We start from the raw sequence: 16,105 nt of genomic DNA, 5'->3' as shown, positions 1-16,105 counted from the left end.
TGTATGTTCACCGTGTATTTTTTGTTTTACTGTGTGGTCTTTATCCACAGTACGTTTCAATTAACTTTTAAAACCCAGTGATTATTTTAGAAAAGCAGGGATGAATCACACTTCACAAGATGCCTCCTAAAATTGTGGCAACCAAGGCGGATTTTCACTATTGATTGATTTATATCTTTTCAAAGATGTGTTAGGTTAAGTTATAATTGGGCATTTGAAATTGGTGGTATTTTACTCTCTCACAGTATACCTTCTGCATTGCTGTGTAAGGATGTAAAAGTTTAATGACTCCTACTTTCTTATTTTTTTGTTAATTATAAAACATTCTGGAAAAAACCTCTACAATTTGAAAGTTAGTTTAAAAATAATCACATATTTTCTTTTTGCCTAATAGAGGAGGGCATTAAGAAAAGGGAGGTTAGTGTATCAAAAAATAAATCTCTAAATATGTCAAGTTTTGACAACTTGTTTGTCAATTTCACCAGGTTTTTAAAGTTGAGCTGAAGTGAACTCTGTTTACTCTTCTACCTTTTTCCCCTACACATGCATTCCTGCCACTTTAATGCATTTATTTGCCATTGGCAGGATGAATGTAAACATTATTTTTCTACCTGATCCTGTCTCTTTTTTTCTTAGCTTAAAACTTCAACTCGCTTCACCATCAGTTCACTTATTTAAATAACATATTTTCTGTGCCTTCTCTTTCCCTCCTGCCCATCTCTGTAACAGTCCTCCCATCCTTGCTCCTGATAAACACATTGATTTATTTAAACCATTGTTGTCTTTGTCACTCCCATAGCAGGCTACCTTCCTTGCAGGGAGCAGACGCATGATTTACTGTGGAGGATGAAAATAAGCCTTCTTCTTGGTGTCCCATTGTTTGGGTCCTAAACCAGCTGTCTATTAAGATGGTTTCACTTAAAGTAGTCACTGCTGTTGATATGCTTCCATGATCTCCCAGCTGATCCAGCCTCAGTGAACTTTACTCACACCCCACAGAGGCATATACTTAAGTTAGGAAGAAAAGTAGAAACTTTTTCCTAAGTTGGTGTTCAAGCAGCCCTTTCCTTTTAGGCTGAAAGCCACACCCAGTCCTGGTGTGTGTACTAAATGTACATGGTAGAGAATTGATTGATGTGTGGCTGTCTGTTGTGTGTATAAGCTGGTGGGTGAATTTGGTGGCATTTTTTAAAGTCTTATTGTTGACACCCTGCCTTAGAGATAGTCATCAAAATGAATTTATCATGGTTTTCTATATTGGCTCTCATTAGACTCTTGGCCCATAACTTTACTTGATTGTGTGTGTGTGTGTGTGTGTGTGTGTGTTTCAACAAGCCTTTTTGGTAACAAAAACTGCTTTTGGTGAGGTTGAAGGTGGATCTGTCTTTGAGTTCCATTCCATAGCTAACCCTGTTACGCTGCAGTTCCAGTTCACTCTGTTCAGAGGGTTTTAGTTTTACACATAAAGTGAAAAGGCTCCCTCTCTCATTTTGTTTATTTCAGAAGTCACAGAAGCAGCAAAGACCTCTTTCTCTGTGCTCAGGTGCAGAAAAACATTGTTCTGTTGAGGCCCCAAGGACAGGGACAGCCACAGAAGCTTCATGCTTCACTTCTTTCCAGAGTTCCTAACTATTTCTGAGCAAATCCAGACTCATGCTTTCATTTTTCTCTGCTTGATTTCGAGAAGGAGTCTCCATGTTGACTGTGTTGCCGGAGGCGAAGTGGCAGTTTGGCATTTGGTGGAGAGATGTATTACGGAGGCCCTGGGCCTTCAGCAAATGATGTTCTGTCACCACAGACAAAAACACGGGATTCCTGGGGGCTCATGGATTATTGACTGTCTGCGGTGTCACATGCGTTTTTGCAGCGTATCTTTAATTGAATATTATCGTGGGCCCACTGATTTTAATGGAATTGGCAGCCTCAGTAAAAATAATACATGTCATCTAGAAATAATCAAAACAAGGTCTGAGGTAACTGATACTCCCTCCTCCCCAAAAGAACCAAACTTTTTTTTTTAAAACAGGAGGGAAAACCCCGCACCAATACCTGTGAATTTATTGTATTTACCAAGTAACTTATATTAGTTAGCATGACAGAAAACTGAAGTTGAAACAGAGGTTATCAGGAGTATTAAGAGAACATATGAAACGGTGATAATAGGATTTTACAGAAATGAGTGATTAGAATTTTTTAGCACCATGTATGAGATCTAACCAGTTGCTTAAAGTGTTGCTTCAGCTTCCCCAGCGGTGACTGCAGTAAATAAAGCAGGCAGATAGAATTTTTTGGTTTTCAAAATGCTTTCCACTGCCTTAATGCATTTTTCTTGAGTAAAGCGACTTCTTGGGTATTTGAAAAGGTTTTTATTTTTTAACGATACTGGAAAGAATCCTCAATGTGAGCCATAACTAGAGTATGAAAATTTGAGGGATAATGTGATATTAACACAATCTAGATGATCTCCCCAAAAGATAGTTATGAATTACACAAGGTGTGGGGGCCTGGCTGGTGATCTCTGGTGGACAGCCGGCACCACCTTCACCAGACGGTCAGAGGTTACTGCCTGGAGCGGACCTAGTTGGCAGCGAGATTTGATACTCTGAGAACTCAGCGCCACATCTGTGGTGCTCTGGCCCGAATCGTGTAACTTTAAGTCTGAGGAAACTTCAGACAAACCCAAATGGAGGATATTCTACAAAAGAACTGGCCCGTATTCTTCAGCAGTGTCCATGTCATGAAGGACAAAGACTCAGGAATATTCCATATTGGAGATGTAGCAACCGAATGCAGTAATTCATACTGGGAATTTTTGTTGCTGTTATAAGGATGTTATTGGGTAATTGGTGAATCTCTGTGAGGTCTGTAGATGAGGTTATTGTATCTGTTAATTTTCTGATTCAGATAATTAGATATTCAAGATACTCTGTGGTTATGTAAGAGAATTCCTTGTTTTAAGGAAGTACAGGCTGAAGTATTTAGGGTGTGTCTGTAATTTACTACTAAATGGCTCAGAAAAAAAATAGAGAAAAGTAAAAAAGCAAATTTAGTAAAATGTAAACATTGGAGAAATCTGCGTAAAGAATATCTTGGACTTCTTACATTGCTGAGACTTTTCTGTAAGTCTAAAATTATGCCAAAGTAAAACTTTAAAATAACAGGCTAACCATAAAAAATCATTTTGATGGGCCAATGGTAGGGAGCTGTTTCCTTTTGAAGCAGACACTTTTTGTCATTTTTTAATTTGTTGCTGTTTTTGTTTTGTATGGAGTTAGATACCTTAACCAGAGCCTGATCAAGGGTTTCCACACATGGTGTCTTAAGCTTTCCCCATTACTTATAGCCTCTAAAAGTCCAAGATTCATAAATAAAACATATTAGAGCCAACCAGAAGTCGCTGTAGCATCCATATGTACTAAATAAAGACAGTCTCTGGTTAATTTAAGTAGTTTTATCACCCAGCAGTTGAGGGTTCTGTGAATGTGTGAAAATAATTTTATTAACAGTTTGAAGCTGTGTTATATAAGTATTACGCAGTGATGCAGTGTTAAGTTAGTTAAAATGTACCCCGGTGCAGAGCACTGCTCTACCAATAGCTGTGAGTTTTCCTTTGGCTCAGATATTAACATGTAGATCTTCCAGGAAGCTGAAGTGTCAGGGAAACGTCCTAGTGATCTCAAGCAAAATGTTTGCTACACACATGGCTAAAAACAGACAGAAACATCCTGGCTGGTGAGGTGGGTTGGGTCTCCACATTTTGAGAATCAGCTGTAATTCTTCTTAGTTTAGGGAGATGACTGTGTGCCTTAAGCCCACACAGATGCTGGCTCGCGTTACTGTTCGGGTGGGTGTGCACCCTGGAGAGCACGTGTTTCCAGCCTGTTGGTGGGAAGAAGGGTTTTCCCTGGTCGATGAATCATCTCAGAGGAGACAGTGAGTGAACAGACTCATTGATCATACTTCCACTTGTTTCCTACCGCTCACCTCTGGAACCTACAAGTTGGGCCTGGGAGTAGTCAACGAGGTGGCAAATACGTACAAGTCTGTGTACTTTTCTGTATTTTACATCAGTAGTACCCCAATACACCTGCTGGGTTTTCCTCTCACCGCTGATTAGGTGTATTTGTGTTCTGAGTTGAGAGGACAGATGCCCATCTCACACACCGATGCAAAGAGCAGCGTCATCGTCATCGTAAGGTGGCTGACAGGCCAGAGAGGAGCGTGCCCCTTCCACTCACTTGGGGTTGGTCCCGGTCCTTACCAAAGTGTCAGCCCAGGAGGCGTTAGGCTCCTGAAAGAGCTAATTAGCCCGCAGCAGGGGTGGAGTGGCCAAGGACTCAATTCTGATGGTTTGTTCTCTGCTTGCTACTTGACTCCATTCTTAGCTCCCATCCTGCCTTTGTTTACAGGCCATAGTGTATGAAGGCCAAGACAAGAACCCAGAAATGTGCCGAGTCTTGCTCACCCACGAGATCATGTGCAGGTAAGAAACCCCTTATTCTCTCCCTTGAATTAGCACAGAGAAGACGGATTTGAATTCCGAATCTAGGTGAACTCAGGTTTATTTTGGGGTACACATTTATCTTGCTTCTATCAGACAACCTGAAGAGAACGGTTAGATCTGTGTATTTTGTACTAAATTGTCAGGCATCAGAGTGGTTCTCAATTATTTATTAGATTTCATCCTGTAAGACATACATTTCCATTTTGATATCACACTGTTAATGGGCACAAAGCAGAACCCCCCCCTTCTTCCTTTCAATCGAATAAAACACAATATAACCCTTTTAGTGTTAATATATGCACTCAACCGCATTGCCAGTGAAGTGAGTAAGAGTTCTATTGATGTCAGCAGAAGCCTCTGTTTGCTAAGACTTAAGGTATAGTTCCCCTTTTTAATTCTTCCACTTAAAAATATGACGCTCAGACACATGCAGCGTTTCTCTTTAAATTGAGTGTGGATTTTCTTTTATTTCCCCCCTCGACTCTGATCTCTTCATCTTAGTTACCCTGTCTACAACTATGACAATGTAACTAATATTTCTCAGGGTTAGTGAGCTTTTGGAAGGACAGCAAAGATGAGTCCCTGAAAGGTATAAAAATTCATGTCATCCACAAATGAGCATCTTTATTTTTGCATGCTATCAGACTGAAGCTACATTTGAAAACAGGCATGTGGCCTGTGGAGCACATTCAGTTCCATGGTACCCCCCCAAGTCCTCCACATGGGGGAGAGTAGACCAGAGAGCACCTTTGAACTTGCACTTTAGAATTCTTATTCTTTTTAAGATAACGCTGGTACTTTGCTCCTGATACATTCTGAGTATTTGGATAAAGCATGAAGATGCCACTATGCGTCAGAGAAAGGCTACTAATTGTTTGGTCAGCCATGCAGGCTCTCCCTGGCACACAGCAGGCCTGGCTCCTGACTGTGAGGCCCTGACCAATGAATGCCCTCAGGACTTCAGTGTGGGCGGGTTTTATTTGCTGCTTGTGGACTTGTGGGGAAATCAGCCTTAAAACTCTACAGGTGGAAATAAATTAGAAAGGCCTTAACGTGTTCCCTGACCAAAATCTTAGATATTAACTTCTTTATCTAGAACTATGTATGTATCTAAAAATTTCCTTTAACAAACATAATTCTAATATATTATTCTAAAATATACAGGAGTTTCACAACTTTTTGCTTCAGTGATTTATAAAACTTGTTAATTATTCCAAAAACAGTTTGCTTTTCTCTAACTTTAAAGCAGTAGCAAAACCCAAAAATATGGTCATAGAATTCTTAGATGATATGATTAGGCAAAAATTAGTGTTATACTGTATACAATCATACAATTACAGCTGATTTGCACTTTTTAGAATTAAAGGAGTAAAAACATTTTGAAAAGCATTAAAACACGACATCCTTTGTGTCACTATTTTTCAGACTATTTTAGATTCCCACAATTCACATGTCATTAAAATGATGGATCTCAACCAACAGGCCAACTAATATCTATATGTTACAGATTTGCATCTCATATCTGTACGTGTTTGGACGCTGCTAGAAATAATTCTGTTCTTGAAATCCTTAAAGATATATTATGCCTTTCACACACAAGCCTACCCTCTATTAATGCAGTTTATATTTTTCTTGTCCTTAAAATTCATTGGTCCCAAGTACTTTATTATGCTGGTTGCTGTGCTTTACTGCTGATGTTCTTTCTATTTTTCAGAAACATAAAAATAGCAAAAAAATAAAATTCTCAAGCCACTGAAGGCAAATGATGCTGTTTGTACTGCATGGCTGAAAGGGAAAAGCCATATTCAAAATGTCATCCTGTTAATGTTACAGATTAGGGGTTTCCTGGCTGCCTATGGATGTGTAAGGGGTACTGTTTGTTTACCAGGCCGCGGTGACCCTATTACACAACCTGTCATCTATTGTGTGGCTAACAGTCTTTTAAATTGCAAATCTGATGCTCTTTAGGGGGCTTTAGGAAAAAAAAAATCTCACTTTCCACATCAACCTATTTCTCTTGATTTCTTGCCTGTTGTAAGTGGAAGTTGGGATGTGCTGAATTTGCACCAGGGGTGCAAATGCAGGCTCAATTATAAGCATAAAATTAGAGTCTGTTCACCATTAATCAGCCTGGCTAATTGCTATGCACCACCATTAGCCATATGGTGTGAAAGACAGCTTGCTCTCCCCAAGATGAAATTTCTTCATTGCAGACATGAAATAGTGAGGGCCCTGGATTTTAAAATAGCGCGTTTTAGATATTTAATTTCTAAACAACTTTCTGCTGTGCTTTCTATCAAGGCTAACAGCACAATAAAACTTTGCGTTTATGTCACAAAAGCTGTATATTTATAGTACGTTGGAGTGATAGTAAAGGAGACACAGAATTTACATCAGCGGGAAAGGGCTTGGGGTGATTCTGTTGTGTTGCAGGGAAAGGAGGAAAAAAGTAAAGGGAAAAAAAGGAAGGAAAGGAAAGAAGAAAGTTGTCTCAGGTGGTTGCAGATTTAAGAAATCTGTTCTGTTGTAAAGCTAACCCCCTGGCATGAGCTGACTGAAGGGCTCAGATTATAATTATTGCCACTCTTTGAGGCAAAACCTCTGACTTAATGGCGTAGAGCCTTCTCTGGAATCCTGGCAGAGTGTCTACATTTTCGATAAATTGGAATCTATCATTACAGTTTGCTAATAATACCTGGCGGTTAAAGTCTTCATATGGCCCCATGAAGGATTTTTGTTTTAAAAGCTGGAGTCCATAAGGGATTCGATTATAAGTGCATCGCAACATCCTGTGTTTAAATGAGAATGGAAAATAGGAACTACTCTCAGTAGATGGGCCCGGCTTCCAGCCTCCTGGGCAGGCTGAAGCCGATTTCCCCTTCCCCAGGGCGCAGGACGGTTTCAGGGGGTGAGCACGCCGCTGCTGAGGAGAGCGATCTTTTCCCATTGTCAGTGCCTGCTTTCTGTTGGGGCGTGAGTTCGTTCTCAGGGTTAGTTAGCCTCTTGCTTGATCTGGCCTCCTCTTCCTTCCTCTTTTGCTGGCTTATTCTGATTGTATCCTTCAAAGTCCCACTTCAGCGTGTTTGTTTCAGGGACGCATCCCTGGCCTTTGTCCTCAACTGCGGTCCCTTGTTAGGTACACATGCCTCTTCTTCTCCTTTAAAAAAAAGATTTATTTATTTATTTTTAGAGAGGGAAGGGAGGGAGAGAGAGAGAGAGAGAGAGAGAGAGAGAGAGAGAGAGAGAGAGAGAGAGAGAGAAACATCAATGTGAGGTTGCTGGAGGCTGTGGCCTGCAACCCAGGCATGTGCCCTGACTGGGAATCGAACCTGCGATGCTTTGGTTCACAGCCTGTGCTCAATCCACTGAGCTACGCCAGCCAGGGCCACATGCCTCTTCTAACAGCCCTCAGCATGTTGCAACTATGGGTGCACAGTCCGCCTTCCTTGCTATGGCAGGGAAGTTACTCAGTTTTCCACTGTGCCTTAGGTATTCCATGTGTGAAAGGGGGGAAACTACCTATTATCTCGTAGGTGGTTGTTAAGATTAAATGCTCTAATCCCCATAAATGTTTATCCTGCTGCCTGACACATAGGGAGTTCTGAGTGTCTGTTGTTATTATTTATAGTAGTAGCAGCAGTAGTGTTAGTATAATATTAGTAGAAGCAAAAGTAGTAGAACCATAGCAGTGATTCCGAGCGTCTAGCTAGGCGGCTGGCACGTGGACATTCAGAGTGAAAGGCTGAAGAGAGAACTTCGAAAGGAAGTGAAGTGTCTACAAAAGCATTTATGTACTTTGCTCACCCGAGGTGTGGTGCTTTGGGAGGTTTTCATTCATTCTTTAAGCACCTACTGTGCGCACAGCACTGTGGGATGCTGAGCCAAAGGAGACTGAGTCCCGCAGTGGGAGAGCTGAGAGGTGAGGTGAACCGCGTGGGCCGATCAGTGGACTGCGCTGCAGAAAGGTCCATGGTGAGGGGACCTGAGGCAAAGGACTGTGGCCGTTCAGAGAAGGCAGGCCATACGTGCAGGCAGCAGCAGCCACAGGGAGGAGGAGGAGGGTGAGGTAGGACAGGGATTTTAGAGGATGCATGAAGAAGTGTCTGGGCCCATTTTTTTTGGTGGTCCAGTTAGGATTTCTCTGTGGAGAGGTCACAAGGTGGGTGGACCTGCGGCCTGGAGCTGGGTAGAGAGTCAGGGTGCAAACTAACCAACTTCAGAGGCCTCTTCCCGAAGGCGAGAGTCGAAGCTCTGGGCCCACAAGGGACCAGCAAGGGCGGGAGAGTAGAGAGAAAAGAGCCCTAGGATACATTTGTGGGGGATAATCACATGTAGCAAGGAGGGGTGCTGTGCTCGAGAGCTAGGGGAAAGCAGCTGGAGCAGAGAGGGCGTAGAAATAAGAGGAGGGTGTTTCAAAGACGGGGAGCCATCCCTGAACAGGCTGGGGAGCTCCAGGTGGACATGAAGCCTGAGAAACGCTGCGAAAGGCCCCTAGTGAGTGAAGCCAGTTTTATGGGGGAGGCAAGAAGTGAGGGAGACTCTGGCAAGGAGAAAGTTGGCCAGCGAAGAAACTCACTTAAAAAAAAAAGGAGCAAATCTTTATCTTTTTTAAGAGAATGGGAAGCCTTGACAATGCATGTAAACTGAGGGAAAAAATGGACTTGTCGTACAACTATTACTCCGACTCTTCAGCTAATTTCCATATCTCATTCTCCAGCTACTTTGGTTCAATAGGTAAGATGTTTTCCTTTTTTTATGGCAAAGCTTAGAGAGTGATACGATGTTTTTCTCCGGGTGAGAGAGCCTATACTTCCAGGAAAAAGTTGCATGTTCCTCAAATGAGGATGTGCAGGTCCCACGACTAGGAAACAGCTAACTGTTTCTAGCCCTGATTGATGGGGCTGCGTGTCAGCTCACTGGAGATGCGCCACCTGTGCCCAGCTGCTAGGGAAGAGACTCACACGTTTGCCTTTCCCTGGGTGTGCAGGATTGTCCAGGCAGTGCACGGGCCTGCTGGGGAAAAGGCTGCTGCCTTGAGTCTGCAATGTGCTTAGGGCCCCAGGGGCTGGGTACCCACTCCTGGGATGGGCCCCGAAGCTCTCCTTTGGGTTGTAGGTTGAGAAGGGATGTGAAATAGTGGGAGTCCTGCTGGTGACAAAGCAAATTAGGGAACTCTAAGCCCTGATAGATACCTGTTTAGGGAGCCGGTCCCAGGCCTGTGTCTGGCACAGTGCCTGACACCCAAGTAGGAGCCTAAGAAACACCTTTTTGAATAGACGACGACCCATCAATAATCACACAGTAATGAGGGCATAATTATCACTGTGAGTCCTTGCATTATCACCATAACTTTTCCTTTAAAATGCTGTTGCATCTGCTGCCCCATATACTGTATTGTTTCCTTCTGAGCCCTCTTCTGCCTTAAACGTAAGTGAAACTTTTTTTTTCCAGCTGTCCTTGGTTAAGGCTCACCTTGTGTCAGGTGGAGGTTGGTGCTCACCTTTCTGGGTCCTTCTGAGTTCAGCAGAAGAAAGCAGGGAAGTCCGCTTGGTGCACAGGGGCTCTTGTGGGCAGGAAACACTGTCACGGGAAGGAGGACAGGCCTTTGCTGCGCCTGGTGCTGGGGTTGGAACTAGGGAGCTGCAGGGGCTAGAGGTCAGCTCAGGATAAGGGGAGGCCTTCCTCCCACGGACAGTTGATTTTAAAATTTTTCAATAGGACAGTCATAATGCAGAATAAAGCAGAAGACTGAAGGTTGTATTTTAGTAAAATATGTACCCTCCATTCTTCCCTGTTCGTATCCCACTCCCCATAGCTTATGGCTTTGAGGTTTCTATTCATTGACTCAAAAAATATTTTCAGAGTTCCTAAAGTGTGCAGGCTCAGTTCTAGTTGCTGGGGATAGGAAGGTGGAGAAAAGATCTGAGATCCTGTCCTCGTGGGGTTTCCATTCTAGTGTGAGAGTCAGACAATAAAGGAGATGACCAGCAGATGTAAAATACAGTACAGTGAGGGCCAGGGAGGAGAGTGAAGCAGAGTGAGGGGCTAGAGCGGTCTGGGGGGGTCAGGGAGGCCTTTCTCAGGCAGCGACCCTGTGCAGAGACTTGTGTGAAGTGCGGGTGTGAACCGTGCTAGTGCCACATCCTCTTCCCCTCCCTCCCTTTCTCCCTCCCTCCCCCTCTCTCACATTTTCTTCCAGAAGCAGGACCATGCCATGCATATTATGTTGCAACTTGGTTTTCTTAATTCATAATCTAATGTAGACTTCTTTTCATGATAGTGTGTAAAGACCCACCTTCATTCTTTTAAAAAAATGTTTTAATCTTCACCCGATGGCATTTTTTCCATTGCTTTTAGAGAGAGCATAAAGGAGAGGGGTGGGGAGAGGTGGAGGGAGGTGGGGGGGGCAGTGAGGGGGAAGAGAGACAGACAGATAGACAGACAGACAGACAGACAGAAATATTGATTGGTTGCTTTTGCAACATGCCGAGACTGGGGGCATCGAATCTACACCTACAACCCAACCTGGGTCTGTCCTCTGACCAGGAATAGAACCCACAACCTTTTGGTTTTAGGGACTGTGCTCCAACCAACTGAGCCACACTGGCCAGGGCTCACCTTCATTCCTTTTTAATGCTGCACAGGGCTCCATATACACATGTAAACGTACATATTGTATATATGTGTGCACGTGCGCTCACACACACACTTGTGGTTAGAGTGGGCTCCTACCCTAGGCACTATGTTGTTGTCACCCGGGTGCAGAGCAGAGCCCAGGAATCCCGTCTGGGGAATGCAGAGATGCAGTGACGTGACCCGAGAGACAGGAACCTGTTGGGCTATTTTTCACCCTCTGACTAGAGTTTTTTTAAATAAGTGTTAAGTGACCTCCAACAGCCCCCTCATTCCTTCATCCCCTCATTCTATCCCTATTCCGTCCTTCCTCCTGCACTTCTGTTCAAATCTGCCTGTTCCCCGGGGTCTCTCGGGGCACAGCACAGAGGGGTGGTTCTCGTTTATGCTGTTTTTCAATTCCTCTGGCTTCTCTCTCTAACAGGCATTTTTTATTTTAAGGAGATGGGACAGCGCTTAAGTCAAAGGGCATGTCACCGGCCGACTGTGGCACTGGCCTGTGGGAGGTGGTTTGGCAGATGTGGAGGTGCGGGGGGTGAGATGGGGGGGTGGAGGCCCTTCCTTCCATCAGCAGTGCCTGCCCATGGGGCAGCTTGGCTTGCTTTCTCTATCACCCCTTTCTTGGGCTGCATTCCCCTCCCAGTGCATTGTATTCACTTATGACATTGACCAGTCAGTCCAGTACTTGAGCTTAATTAATAGAGCAGAGAACTGTTCTAGTCTAGGCCTGATGCTACTCCTTAGGTAAGCAAAATGGACAGTTTCTTCCTTTATGAAGGACATGAGTTAACGAGGGAGGGGCGTGGAAGGAGAAAGACAGCAACCAGAAATACACAAATATATATGTAAGAATGCATTTTGCATTATGTTAGGGGCCCTGAAAGGAAAAAGCAGGAAAAAGCAAACTGGGGTTAAGAGCAGGTGTCAGGGCCAACCTCTCGGAGGAAAGAGCCCAGAGACCAAGGTTTGAAGGGGTCCAGGGGCTGACTGACTAGGGAGGGGTCGGAGGAGGAGCAGAGTAGGTCGGGGGGCCTGCCCTGGCCTGAGCCGGGGGCCAGACTGAGCTTGCCACATCAGAGAGATTGAACTTGGCCAGCGAGGCCGCAGCTTGGCAAGTTGGAGGAGAGTGACCGGAGATTGGGAGGTGGTCTGGCATCATGTCACGCCATAGATTTATTCTAAGTGCTGTGGGAAGGCATTAAAAGGTCTTGGGCAGTGAGGTGGTGATCCAGCCCCATTGACGTTTGGTAAAGGTCACTCAGGCTATTGCAGGGAGATCAGGTGAGAGGCCACTGGAGGAGTCCAAGGAGAAATCAAGGTGACTCGGACCAGGGTGGTGGCCCTGGGGAGGGAGAGAATCAGATATGTTTGAGACGTAGGTTCCACCCCACAGTTATCATCATGCAAGTTGGAGGGAGTCCCTGGTGGGCATTTAGTCCGGGCAGGACCTTGGTGAGGGCACGTGGTCCCTGCGGCCTTCCTTGGCCACTGCTGTTTTCTCCCTGGGTAAAGGGGGCCTTGGCCTCTCTTGATGGGCTGCTCTTGGAGACTTGCTGCCTCTGCAGAGCACAGGGCAGCCCTGCTCAGACGTGGGGGAGGAGGCCGGAGGGGGCAGGACCCGGGAGAGACAATGATGTTGAGCGCTTAGTAGGCCCAGCCTTTGGGCCCAGCTTTGCTCTCATCTTGCATTGAGTCTGCGCCCCCTCACTTACAGGTGGGTAGAGCAACTGCTCCATTTCACAAGTGAGGAAACTAAGACCCTATGAGTGACAGCATGTTGCTCAAGGTGACGCAGGTGGCTCAGTCCAATTCCAGAGCCAGTGTTCTCGACCACTGTACTCTTCTGCCCCTGAAATGTAGAGGCTCAGAGTTCAGGGATGGTGAGTTGAGTTTTTAAGTGAGTTTTTTACTCGCATCCCACCACTGTACTTCTCATTTCTTGTCCCCTCATGTGTCTCTTATGTGTTGGGACACTGTGGGCTTTCTATCCCCAGAGTCCTGGTGTAGCAGAACTCTGGCCTAGAGGAAATAGTTCCCTCTTAATCAGAAAGACAAAGGCTATAGGTGGTGGAGTGGTTCTTAGCTGGGGTTTTGAAAGAAGGAGATACAATTCTTGCTATTGCTTTCTGCACATATGAGAGACACACAGAATTAGCACCAAATTTGGAAGCCGATTCTCCTCTCAGGGATATAGTTACAGCCAGGAAAGAGACTTCCCAACTTTGGTGAAAGACTCCCTATGAAGAAGAAGTATTTCTGGGACCTGCAAGTGAAGTTCAATGTTTGGTTCTCCCTGGCAGCTCTAAATTTAGGCTGTATGATTCACTGAGTCCAGTGTGTGTGTGTGTGTGTGTGTGTGTGTGTGTGTGTTTCACATACATGTCCCTGTGTAAGAAGGAGGGAAGAAAGTGCATTTTATTCGTGGTGCATGGTAATGCACAACACTTGGATAACTTCTCTCCTCCTTGGCCGATCAAACATGTGCTTTTATAGCGCGCCCCTGGGTGTCGCCTGCCCAGTGGACATATGCTTTATTTGCAAATGAGGCTCGGATGGCTAGGCTTCCGCTGACCATGGGTAATTTTCAAAAACCATAATTTTTTATTTTTTAGAAGCATCTCAGTTAAAAAAACAAACAAACAAACATCTGAGAGCCTTGAGGTCACAGCTGGGGTGGGATTTGGATCGTGGGTTCTTTTCTTGCCCACGGCTGCATTTTCTGACCTGGTCAAGGGTGCCCACGGTCAGAGCTGCCGGGCCTTCGATCAACTGTCCATGGTGCTTCCAGAGAACTTAAGTGGTGGCCAGCTCAGAGCTGGAAAGCCAGAGGACAAGCTGATCTCCATTTCCTTTTATCTTGTTTCTTGTTTGTCTTAATTATTGTGCTGTACTCCTATTCTCATGAAGATGGTTCAAAAGCAAACACTTACAGCTTTATTTCAGAACGCCTGTGGTTGAAGAAAATGTCTCCCATACAAAAGAAAGAAGAACAAGGAATCCATTTAACACAGAATGACTGGAGGGGGAGAAATCACTCATCCCTCATTATTGACGCGTTCCACACAATTAGTGTGATCTTGAGGGAAGAACGTTTGAGCCACCCACACCCTTGCACATTCTCATTGGGTAGATGTAATAATAATGCATTTCACAGTGAACTCTTCCGATACCGCGGGCAGTGATGGGGAGACCCCATCTTGGGGCTGTCAGCCCTGGCTCCCGGAGAGTCGTCTTGCCTCCCTCCTCCTTCGTGTAGGGAGAGGTTAAGCCTGGCCATTAACCCATAGGTGACCCAAATAGAATTTTCTGTCCCAGGGATCCGTTGATTGCCAGGTATGGCTTTGTGGTAATTCTAGCATTTGCAACCCAGCAATTTGAACCTTCTGTCTGCCTAAATGATGATTTTACGTTGTAATGGTTGTACTAAATCCTCTTGCTTTTGCTCCATAGCCGCTGTTGTGACAAGAAAAGCTGTGGCAACCGAAATGAGACTCCCTCAGATCCAGTGATAATTGACAGGTAGGGACCACTCTACTTTCACTGGGTTCTTATTCCTCATTATAATGAAACACCTGCCTCGTGTCGCTCACGGGTGAGGGTTAGAAATGCATGTGGCCGAAATCTGCCTGCTGGTCATGACCTAATCTGCGCCGCGCTCTTGCGATTCCTGGGAAAGCCGTATGGAATGTTCTTTGGAGGCCTGTTTTCTTGGATTGCTCTGGTTTCGTGTCTGATTCATGCTCCTAAAGGAATCTTTTTTTTCTTTCCTGACTTTCTGTGGCTCAGTCCTCATGCTGTGCCAGGAAGCTTCAGAAATAAAATAATAATAGTTTGTGATTTATGAAATGTGGTTGGGTGCTTATAAATATTTAACTTTTATTTGAAAAATGTTTGAATCATTATCACTTTTAGCTACAGTAGTTCTGTTGGATGTAATCCATCTACATTTTAAGGTTTTATTTATGCATAAAAGCAGTTTTAAAGAGATCTGTGAACCAAGATTTTTTCTCCCGTTATTTCCTGGGTTTGATTGTAGCTCCTACTGTATTGTAAGTTGATTAATTTATCCTGCCTGTCTTAATTATCGTGTTTTTAAACAGATCCATATTACTAATCTGACACGACCAACTAAATCACTGTGGAACAATAAATCTGTTTTAGTTGTTTGGTGCAATTTCGAGTCAGTGTGCGCTCATATTATGCAAAGTCGCATTCCAAATATTCCTTTTACATTTTAATTATTGAAATTCATTGTATGGGAACATGTACGATAAAACATTTGTTCAATGGCGTCACTCACTGAGAGTTAAATGGCTTGGAAGGGTTATAGATACTGTCAGTCGTCAGCCAGGAGGAGAGCTAGTAGCACTCTCCGCTAGCTGGGAAAAAAAGAGTCTTGCAAGTGAGACTGACTGATCCCTCATTGAAGAAATCTACAGCCGAACAAAAGCCCCTTTTGGGGTTTGGTAATAATCGGTTTTTGCCAACTTCCCCCCACTTAACCTATTTTTCCCAGTTCTTTACCTTTTAGAGATTTGCTTTGTCATTTTTTAGTTAACTGAAAAGCGTTTGCTTCATCATCATTTATGACAAAACACTGGTTGTTGATTTTGAACTCGTGTGATTCTTTAGGCTTAAGCCCAATTTTGATTATCAAGTAGCTTTCTAAAGCTTACAGTTCAGTCCGATATTTTAACTGAATCTCTCTCACTAATATTCACTAACAACATGCATTTTTGCCTGGCAAATGTGTTAATATACTTGACTCACAGTAAACACAGGTAAATGTTTAATATGTGGCGAGGTTGTGTGCTGCCTCTGGAATTAGAACAGCCCGTTTGTCTGCAAAAGTGGGCCTGCCATTCCTGCAATCCCCGCCCCCCCCCAATGGAAGGTAAATCTTCAAATGGGATAAAAAAAAATAAGTGTAACCTTTATGCTGTTTGTTTCACTTAAATACACCTCTCC

At 44.2% G+C, this 16,105-nt stretch overlaps 1 protein-coding gene across 8 annotated transcripts in view; it reads left to right on the top strand.

Moving 5' to 3' along the window:
• The window catches only part of EBF1 (EBF transcription factor 1), a 378,944-nt gene that overhangs the window by 10,474 nt on the left and 352,365 nt on the right, over nucleotides 1–16,105 (top strand). For all 8 annotated transcript variants that reach the window (XM_028527296.2, XM_028527294.2, XM_028527295.2 and 5 more), the window contains exons 5-6: nucleotides 4,410–4,483; nucleotides 14,588–14,656. In XM_028527296.2, the coding sequence (XP_028383097.1) occupies nucleotides 4,410–4,483; nucleotides 14,588–14,656 (143 nt within the window). The remainder of the gene's footprint in view (nucleotides 1–4,409; nucleotides 4,484–14,587; nucleotides 14,657–16,105) is intronic.

Source organism: Phyllostomus discolor, chromosome 13, assembly GCF_004126475.2.
Source record: "Phyllostomus discolor isolate MPI-MPIP mPhyDis1 chromosome 13, mPhyDis1.pri.v3, whole genome shotgun sequence".
NCBI lineage: Eukaryota > Metazoa > Chordata > Mammalia > Chiroptera > Phyllostomidae > Phyllostomus > Phyllostomus discolor.
This window is presented reverse-complemented; position numbering and strand designations above follow the sequence as displayed.